This window comes from Apaloderma vittatum, unplaced genomic scaffold (assembly GCF_000703405.1).
Source record: "Apaloderma vittatum isolate BGI_N311 unplaced genomic scaffold, ASM70340v1 scaffold17492, whole genome shotgun sequence".
Lineage (NCBI taxonomy): Eukaryota > Metazoa > Chordata > Aves > Trogoniformes > Trogonidae > Apaloderma > Apaloderma vittatum.
In genome coordinates this window covers 709-11,058 of record NW_009705422.1, presented here as the reverse complement: position 1 = coordinate 11,058, position 10,350 = coordinate 709, and the positions used below count along the sequence as shown (strand labels likewise).

The 10,350-nt window shown below is 42.8% G+C and overlaps 1 protein-coding gene across 1 annotated transcript; it reads right to left on the bottom strand.

The window, feature by feature from the left end:
- Positions 1-965: 965 nt before the first annotated feature.
- Positions 966-10,039, bottom strand: NIPAL3 (NIPA-like domain containing 3). Its single transcript, XM_009865402.1, has 11 exons — positions 9,941-10,039; positions 7,780-7,848; positions 7,510-7,681; positions 7,339-7,398; positions 6,472-6,617; positions 5,613-5,709; positions 4,487-4,622; positions 3,751-3,839; positions 2,913-2,976; positions 1,860-1,954; positions 966-1,195 (listed from the first exon to the last, which is right to left on the bottom strand). Exons 1-11 carry the CDS (start codon positions 10,037-10,039, stop codon positions 996-998), a joined length of 1,227 nt encoding a protein of 408 aa, XP_009863704.1. The 3' UTR covers positions 966-995.
- Positions 10,040-10,350: the final 311 nt, after the last annotated feature.

Below are 10,350 nucleotides of genomic sequence, written 5' to 3'. Positions count from 1 at the left end.
CCCAGCCTACAACACCTAGACTGAGCTTTTTAACTAAGGGATGTCAACACCTTTAAGCATTTAAGACCACTAAACAAAGCTGGAAATCCTGCCTCCACCAGAAAGAAAATAGAAGTGATAAAGAAATAGGACTGCATCAAAAACTAAAAAGAAATTCCCACCAGATGCCAGCCACATTATTATTATCCTCATTTCTTGTTCTCGTACTTGACAGTGTTCCCTCTGCGCCATTTATTCCTGCTTGTAGCTCCTGCTATTAAACCAGAAACCTGGCAAAACAACTTTGTTCTACGCTGCCATGTAATCCAGTGGTGCTACAAAAACAATTCACATTGTCAGTGCATATGTTCAACAAAAGTCAGAGACCAGTTGTACAGGAAGTGCTCAAGATTCACGTTTGGAAGGAACGAAGTAGCTTGCGTACTCTAACCAATTACGCTGCTCTAAAGACACAGTAAGTTTCAGTATTCATGCTTGAAAACAATTACAGCTTATTGCCATGTTAAGGTAGTTTGGTGATCACGCGGGAGCCATGAGGATTTACAACTTTTCTGGAAATCCGTCACAGTCTCTACGTGTGACGGATTAAATCCTGCCCTCCTCTCTCTGTGAGCAACTCTTGAAAACTTCTGTTTGGAGATAAACCCGCTCCCAGCAGGTCTAAAAATTGCACAGTCACTTCTCCTCCCCACAGCTCTGCATTTTCACAGCATCTGCCAGCTCACCGGTTTCACACTGCCGTGTTACCACACTCACCATCTCACGCTTCCAGATCGCAGCCTTCCATGGAGAACTGTGATTTACTTCTCGCTAAGACGAGTGCTTTCAACTTCACAACTATAGAGAGTTGTTTATTTTAATAATCAGCCTTGAAATTTAAGTTTGAGATGAGCTTTAAACTATATCAAGGTTGGCTTTACACTTGCTTATATTTTAACGGGTAAATAAATAAAGGTCGTACTTCTGATGATTCAAATCAGTTCCTTAAAGGTCACTCACTCCTTTTTGCTGTGCTCCAGCACACGGTAGGGTGGAGCAGAAACTCCTCTGGAACCATGTTGCTCCTGCACGATCGGCAACGTAGCTGGAGTATAAATTTCCGGCATGTTGTCATTGTTCTCCAGGGCACCGTAGGAAAAAGAAGATTTAAGGTCAGGCTGAACTGCAATCCCTTTATCGTGCATGTTCTGCATGCCTGAAAAGAGCAAAGACAGAGATTAAATGCTTGGAACAGAAGCGCGCTGTGTTAAATCAGCAAATTATAAAGTCTCAGTGTCCATGACATGTGGCTCGTCAGTTCCTTGAGTGTTAAATGAAAGACATAATGTTTTTCTCCTTAGCACTAAAGCAACTAATGAAGAAATAAGCTTCAAGTGAACGAGGGATGGCAGTCAGTTATTTATCAAGCACTGCCTCGCTTTTATACAGCTCACCAGACAAAGGGTTTAGCTGTACTACGCAAAAATTTCTGTTCCCCCTCACCTCTGCCTTCTTCAATAATCAGTTTTTCCTGCTAGATGAGGACCAAGCCCAGTCCCGAGCATATGGTCCAAACCAGTTCACCATCCCAGATGGCAGCCAAGCGGACAAAGCTGTTCTGACACAGTAGGACATTCCCTCAGTGCCAGAGGTCCCAGCGTAAGTGGCAGCCAAGTGGAACATCATCTCGCCTCTGCTCCGTGCAAAACACACACATACCCCTCACAAGGTGCAAGCAACTAAGAGAAGGAAAAACTAGAAAACACCACAGCCACCTGATACACCTGGATACTTAACCGAGCCTAAAGCTTGCTTGAGCTTTCACTGTGAAGCCCAATACCTAAAAAAAGACTGATAAAGCACTGTATTGCGGCTGTTACCTGGCATAGCATCCATTGATATGTAAGGTTCAAACGGTACAGATTTCTTCTTATTCCTTGTGATCAGGAAGACGCCTAAAAACGCTATGAGGCACCTGTGAGAGACGACAAGATCTACTGAGATAACTGTGAAAAGAGAGAGGAGGTAACATTGCATGTCACTTCTTCCGAGTGCCTATCGTGTAGCACCAGGATTCGGAACTGGAAGCGAGAGAACAGTGAAGTTAGAATTATAGGGAACTGTCCCAGCTGAATAACCCCCTCCAACAGTACTGAAATCCACCCAGCAGTCAGAACAATTTCATCTTTATCAAAATGCAGGGAAAAGTGTTCATGTTAATTAATTAATTAGCCTTGACTAACTAAAGGGGAATAGAAGCATATCAAAATTTGGTTTTCTTTGATGAAACTCCAGGATTTAGCAGCCTGACCTTTGAAAGGTTTCCCGTACGTAAACACACTAACAACCGTTGATCTTGATTTTTACAGTATGTTGACAGAGAAAGGCGCAGTTCATAACATTAATCTCCCAATTGTTTTTTTCTGTAATAATCTGAAAGGCATTTCAGAACGTCCCCTGATTATGGAGAGCTAATCACAGTAAGACACTGTACTAGGACTAAACACTGAGTTCCACAGCAAATGTTTTACTGATCCTATCTCTGCTGTGTGAGTGCCCACGCCCTAAGAAACAGGACTCCGGAAATCCAGTCACGGTTCAGTAAAGACGATGCAAAACCTGAAACAGATTTCCTAGAGATGGCTTCTTTTGGTTCTCTGGCAATTCTTTCAGATTCATGAGCAGGCAGCTTGAAAAACAGCCCATGGGCTTCAACACCCAAGCTGATCTCCAGTATGGCCAGTAAGGGATTCAGTGTCTAACGTCGCAGAATTATGCGTAACCTACTGTTACACAATTCCTCTAGAGCTTTGTTTGTTTTCCTCTCCAAGACAGTACGTACCTCCAATACACAGACAGACAAACAGAAACATATTTTAGTCATGTTAAGAAATAATTTCCAGTTTTCTATCAAGGAAACTTTAAACACTTACCCAAGCGCAAACATACATATATGGAGAACATCTTCACCAACGAAGTCCAGGTAAAAAGTTGCTCCTTGAAAAGGAAATAATTATTGACACTTAGAAGAGAATTACTGTTCACCCAAAAAGTGCAACTGCTTGACAGTGATGGATACTTTCTCCAGTGCTGGAGTTTTGTTTTTTTTCAGTTGGTTGGTTGTTTTTCTCCAGTTTTGCTCATATGTCTAAATGAGGAGAACAAAACCTTAAAAAGGCTGCTCCTCAGCTTTGCAGCCTAAGGGGTTTCAAATGCTCATCTTTGTTCATGCAGACAAAGCTTCTCCTGCACGGGCAGGGCTGAAATTGGAGTAATCTGTTTAGAAAGCCAAGTGCCTATAAAGCTGTGAGCGGCTGCGGTCTAGGTACAATACAAACAAGACTATCAGGAAGGGAACAGCGTTGTACAGAGGAAGCACGTATGTACCACAGAGGTTTTAGCAAAATCTAGATAAAATAGAAACATGGAAAAATTTTAGCCACGTAGTCAGTTGCTCATCTAAGAGCACACATCACCCTCTTTGACACGCTAGCACGGTGTGAGTAATACAGCCTCAAATATAAGTTCTGTCATTTTGTTTAAAGTGCAGGAAAACTTAACAGAAAATTTTAAATGCAGTCTAATGGGATAATTCACTTTTTTTTTTTGAAAGAAAAAAGAAGCAAAGCCAGGTGCAGAAGAGGCGTGACAAGAAAATCCAAGTCATCCCCTTGCTGAGTATTCACCTTCCTCATCCATGAGGATTTTTTTTTCAAAATCTTTCTGCCCTTCTTTCAAAGGGGACCAACACACCGTTTTGTGCGCCGTTACCTGCTGTGATTGCTGCGGTTGTGGACAGGATGTAGCCGATGCTGGCAATCTGCGATGAGTCGTACAGCTGTGAGGCTTGAGCTAAAAACCTGCAACACAATGACAGACACCGGGGCTTGATTTGGGAAGGACACTCAAATTGTACAGCAGATAGCGCGGACTAGTACACGTCTCCTTTTTGCAAACACCCTTCAAAATTTAAGGAACTTTATTCTCTTTTTCACTAAACCTGGGAATTTAAAAATGACAGAAGAGTCAGCTTTATGGCTGTATCGACTAAAGGCAATAAAACTATTGCCGCTGACCTTAGGGCCACAATGTCATTCATATTTTTAATACCTTTTTATCCTTGCTACTACTGGCTTTTTATATCATTACAAGTACAGAGGGGAAAGAATAAACAACAAAAAACCCCACAACATTGATTCTGCACTTTGATTTTAGCCAATGCAGAGAGTGTAACCGATGTGCCACCATTTCATTCCTAACACTGTTTTGCAAACTCTTGAATGATGTACAAAGTTGGGATTAAAACTACTTGGCAGTGCCGGTACATGGAAAAGCAAAGAACAGCACTATCCCTGGCTCCCGCCACGTGGATCTGAGGACAGGTCACAAGAGAATGGATAACTCCTCTCCTAAAATTAATCAGCATTCTTGGAATGGATAACAAACGGCCCACTAATCACCGACCCACTGAAACCAGCACAAGAATCCTCAAAAATGAATGTCTTACGTTGCCTGAAAGATCGCTGTAGCAATCATGCACACCAACATGATGTAAAATATAGGGTAGTCGAGCTGTAAGTTTCCTTGAATCGAGACGACGATCATGCCTGCCACAGCCTTCACGGTCACAGCGGTCATGGAACCTGGGAACATTTGCCAAGAATCAGCTGAAGCACCAACACGCGCTCAGTGGGACAGGAACGCTGCCATTTCGGGTGCCATACTGGCTTCATTAATACAGCTAAGGAAGTTTTCAAAACAAGAATCACACAGTGCCTACTTCCTTTCCATTTCTTGAAAGCACGAGTCGGGGCCATTCAGAATTAGGACAGGTGGTTTGCCTGTAATTCACACAGCCTCCAAGGCATCAGTTATGGGAATCCAGCCCCAAACAGTTAAAAAAAAAAAAAAAAAGACACTAAGACACTGCAGTAATTGGAGCTGTATAAATAGCAAACACTGAGAACTGCGACAGATTCAACATGTCAGACTGCGTCACTGCCTGGCTGTTATTCACCCTTTTTAAAGTTTAATTGATCACACTTTCTTTAAAAAAAACCCAACCCTAAACAGATTAATGTGGAGAAAAGTACAAAGGAAATCCTGGGCTTTCCAAAGTCAGTGCAGGATCCCACTGTAGGCCATGAGGATATCAAAAGCCTCATTTGACTCCAGGGTCAGAGGCTTTGGGGACATACTGGCACAGCAGAGTATTCAGCATTTCTTTAGCCACACAGCAAATCTTTCCACAGCCAGGAAGATTCTTGTAGGTGAAATCCTCTCTTTCATCCCTTGAATTAGCCTTCCTTATCCATTGAACAGCTAAGAAACTGTACCATGCTTTGCATGCACAGATTAAAATTAAGGACACTAATAAATAACTTGTACTTTCTCTGGCAGATTATTTGACCTTATGGTAAATAAGACTTAATTATTCAAAAGTCATTTGCAAAGCTCCTAAACGCCAGTGCAAGATATTAGCTTCATGCTGTAACACTTCTGGAGTAAACTGGTGCATTTTACAACATTAACTAGGCCAAGAGAATTCCATCTATGTCACAGATGTTTCAGTTTACTGTAGTTTACTGTTATGAGGCAGAGTTAGAAGATGTTCCAAGTCGGTATAAACTTACCCAGCAAAGCTACCAGCAGAAGAATAACCACAATGTAGTTCACATTTTTCTCCTTGTAAAAATACAGTAGCAGGCAGAATATGATGATCTCCACAAGCTACAAGAGATGGAAATGAGAATCTTAAAAAATTCTGGGTATATGGGGTTGGCAGTAAACGGGATTCTGAGTCAGTCAAACATCAGAATTACACAACAGGGCAAATCAAAGGAAAATGAGGATCCCCCACAATTATAGATTGGATTTAACAAGATCTGAGATTTTAATTAGATGAGATATTCAATAGCTTCTTGCAGAACAGGAACTGTGGGACACTTGGAACGTTACGTTCATGGTAAAGCAGCAGATCAAATAATCCTGACTGAATATTCACGTCAGAGATCTCAGCCTACTTTTCGGAACAAGGTTCTCTAAGCGATCCCTGGAACACACACCTTATCTCTACTAAAAAACCCAATAAATTTCTTAAGATTTTCAATAAGAGACTGAGGGCTCCAGAGGAAGTCAGTCTAGAAGAAGCCCAGACGCCGGCACAGTTTTTGGACACTTCTGTGTGTTGCTCTCAGCTGCCATCAGTGCTACTGCCAAAAGGTTAGAGAGAGAGAGCAAGCGATTTTAAAACTTCTCAGTTAAAGGTATTCAAGTTCCAACAGAATAATGCAGAGAAAGAACGAGAGGATTTCAAATAACGCATGCAGGTGTCCACAGGCCCTGGGGAAATGACACCAGAAAAAGCTGGCAGCGGTTCATTAGCACTACTGGGAATATTGCTAGTAGCCATAAGGAAAAATAATGCTTGAAATGAACCTCGTAAGGAGGCACATAGCGGAAAACTACCCCACAGTTAATGGGCCAGCTTACCATATACAAGAGAAATGGCCAGCTCACTAAATGCCTAGTGATATTTTCTCCTGTCATCTTCTCGTGACTATTAGGTCCAAATGTTATCAGCAGGTAAGTTCCAACAATTGCCAAACCACAGCCTACAAAGGACAAAACATAGCGTCCTTCGGCAACCAAAGGACAAAAAATAAGAAAAGGGAGAGAGAACACAAAGTTAGTGGGTTAGTGTAGAATTCCTGTAGCGCATGCACGGTGACCATTCATGACATCGCGCACATTCCTCTGGATGACTCATTCCTCTGCCCTTCCAGCCCAACTTTCAAACCACTCTAACCAAAAATACCCCCAGGCAACATGTGTGCTGGGAGTTGAGAAAAAAAAAAAAGGCTCATACCAGGTAGCATCCAGGTAGCATCTACTAAACAAACAGGAGCTACAGGAAGTACATCTGGGGCTTATCCTGCCCAGCACTGCCCACAGCCTATCTTTTAGGAAATGGAAGAAGGAATGCCCAGGCTCTGCACACACTTGCACACGTATGAAATCCAGCTCATTCCATTGTGCTTGTGTTACTGCAGAGCTCAGGCCCAGGCTGCAGCTTTTGCCCAGAGAATCACGATTCTCAAATCCTACAAACACCATTTCCATGTGTTTCTAAAATCCGTGAGATTCACAGGATTTGGTACAAGTTAAAAAAACCCAGCACAGCAGAGCAATAAAAAAGTGCCACTTTTAATAAACAGCAAATGAGATGATGCATTTCTTCAAAGAGGTACTACGGCTAATGAGATCTTGCCATCCCTCTAATTAAAGATTCTTGAGAGCCCATGCTATGTGTTAGATGGTTTGTAAACAGGAAAAATGAAAAGGGACTGTGGAACTTACTCAAAAAATCCTTGGGCTTCCATTTTTCTTTAATAAATATAATTCCTATGATTGCACTAGCTGCAAAAAAAAAAAAAAGAGAAACAGTGAGTAACGTATCAGTCCAACAATTAGCAATCTCACACTGGAAGACACTCGGAGTTGTACGGCTGTTACCTCTTCTCCCCTTACCTATAACAGACACGGCACTGAGCGGCACAATCAGCGAAAGAGGAGCAAAGGCGTAAGAGGAAAACACTCCCAGTTCTCCCAGCACCAGCAAAAACAGTCCACACCACCACGTCTTGGTTTTGAAGTAGGCTCGGGGGTCTTTGGAACCTGCCAGCCGGATGTGGCTGTATTTCTAGAAAAGGAAATGAAGGCAAAGAAGTTTTGGCATGCTCGATGCTTTTTTGTGCAGGATGCTTGAGGCAGGGTGAACATTTGCTTCACGGTACTCACCTGGAGGTTGAGTGCAATACTGATAACAAGATGCCCAAAAATAGCTAGTAATGCACCAATCAAGTTCTCCTGTAAAAACAAAGCAAACATACAGATACTAAATTTAGCCACTGGACCCGGAAGGAAGTTGGAGCCTTCTGCACAACCTGAAAGAACCAGTTCCTAGTTCACTTGTCAATAAAATCTCTGTTTATCTTAGTGACAGGATTAAGGGTAACAGCTCTAAACCAGAAGATGGTAGATTTAGATTGGATGTAAGGAAGAAATTCTTCACTGTGAGGGTGGTGAGACATTGGCACAGTCACCCACGGAAGCTGTGGATGCTTCATCCCTGGAAGTGTTCGGGCCCAGGTTGGACGGGGCTTTGAGTGACCTGGTCTGGTGGGAGGTGACTCTGCCTATGACAGGGGTTGGAACAAGATGATTTCTAAAGCCCCTTTCCAACACAAACCATTCTCTGATTCTACTGTCTTCCCCCCTTTCTACAAGGCCTAGGGCAATTCAGGTAAATTCACAGTGGCTACTTTCCAAATGTGTGAAGCTCAGGTGAAAGATAACCCTTCCTTAGCAGACATTTCCTACAAGAGACTTAAAATAGCTTGCATATATTTGCATTCTTTGAAGTTTCTCACAGGGAAAGAAGATAAACACCACACCCATCCACTAATTCTTCCTTTTGAAAAACTCTTTTCATGAGGATGTTTGTTGCCCTGGAATTCAGCAGGGTATGGATTGGGAACCTCTGCATTCTGCAGGTCACATCTGAAGAACTATTTGTCTCTTCTCCACTTATAACGTCTGCTGGTTCAGTAGGTTTTTTAGCTCATTGGATGAGGCAGCCCAATTATCACAGATTTCATGACGGTTTTTGTATGAATCAGTTATTCCAAAGTAATAAGCAACTGGTAGCAGCTCCTAGCAAGGTCCCAACCGCTTCCACGTTAGCCTGCCCAGCTCAGCAAAAATTCTCACAGTCTAAAGGCAGAATTTCAAATAAAAAAAGGATGTAAAGCAGTCTGAGTCACAAAGGAAATGTACATTAGGAGTGAACAAAAGAGCCTGAGGCTAAGCCAGGCCATTTAGCATTTGCGTTCTTCCAACAACTGTCTAAATCTCATTAGATGTCATTACCACTTTTCATTCCAGTGCTGGCCTCCAAGATACAGCCTAGGACTTACTTTGATTGATTTGGGATAGTTGAGCTCACATTCATATTCCTTCCTCAACAGTAAATATACTATTCTTGATTTTCTCATACATAATAAGACAAGGACTTTAAGATTTCAAGTTCTTATCAGTGGAACAAAAATCTCTTGAAACAGGATGTACCAAAATACGATTCACCCAAGCAGTTTCATTCAAAACCACCGGAGAGATCGTCCCAGGACAGACAGGACAGTTGGCAGAAAGATGCCTCTGTGTGGTCACAGATGGAGCCAGACAAACACAGTTTCCTGGTTCAGCAACTGGACTTCAGTGCAGAAGCCACAGAGAAAACGGTGCCTCAGCTGAAAAGGTCTGACACGAGATGCGGGTTTGGGATCAGCTTCTGGACCGTGCAAGCCTGCCGGCCAACGGCAGTCAGGTCAACTTTCACAATGCACCTAGGGCTGCGTTCTAGCAAAGTACTTTTGCCAGTGGAAAAAAACCCCTTCTTGCTGCTATTTTCGGAGCACCTTCAGAATCAGAGATTCCGAGAAAATGGAGCTGCGAACAGCTCCATTCCCCGTTGGAGAATAAGGAGGAACTACAGCAACAGGTCTCATCCCAGCTGCAGGCTCTCTGCCTGACCGCGGGCTGACCCACCTGAAATTCAAACGTTTGAATACACAGCAGACCAGAACATCTGATCCCAACTACTGAGGTATGGGTTAGTCTGACAAGGCACCCAGCAGAGTTTATTGCACCTAACTGCCTTCAGACATCCACATCTTTTAACCAACAGTCTGTTCTCCCATTTGTCTAGCTCTTCCAGGCACAGAATTTCTCTTTCTTTCTCTCACTGCTTATATACACAGCATAGAATACTCTGGGGCCTCCAGGCATGGCTAAATACAAAGACAGTGCACTTTCTGCAAAAAAATAACCAAAATACAGTGGTGTTATCAGCTTACTTGAATGGTTAGGGTCTTCTAGGGATATAGTGAGGTAGAAATCTGACCTTGTAAGAAAAGGAGTCAATGTGTGGCTGTACAGAGACAGCTGCTGTGGCCAATGGGAGATGCTGAATTTGCAGATTTGGACTGTTGCCTCCTTCCATTTCGGTTGACTGGAGTGTTTGCTTTTCAGCTTCTTTGATGCTGGAACTTCTCTTTAAAGAGATTTAGAACCTGCAGGAACCACTTTATCTGTAACTTGGTACCATTTTTTCCCATCCATCCTGTTTTCTTGGACAAGCAACAATTAGTCAAGCGAAGCACAAAAAATTCTCTGTAGTCTGTCTGCAGCTTTCCTCCCACATCAGGCTACACTGAGGTAGGGTAGGCACCGTAGGCAGAAGTGCAGATGAGCCAGTATTTCCAGCCAGTCAGTAGGGCAGTAAAGTTTATATTCCTCCAAGGTGATACTAAG

What these genes read in the sequence shown, in the direction of transcription:
- NIPAL3 (XM_009865402.1), bottom strand. Translation starts at nt 10,039, where the DNA reads ATGGAAGGAGGCAACAGTCCAAATCTGCAAATTCAGCATCTCCCATTG. An exon ending in GAAGCCCAAGGATTTTTTGA is followed by an intron (nt 6,618 to 7,338) that starts GTAAGTTCCACA and finishes TGGTTGCCGAAG; the next exon opens with GACGCTATGTTTTGTCCTTT. An exon ending in AACCGCAGCAATCACAGCAG is followed by an intron (nt 2,977 to 3,750) that starts GTAACGGCGCAC and finishes TTCCTTTTCAAG; the next exon opens with GAGCAACTTTTTACCTGGAC.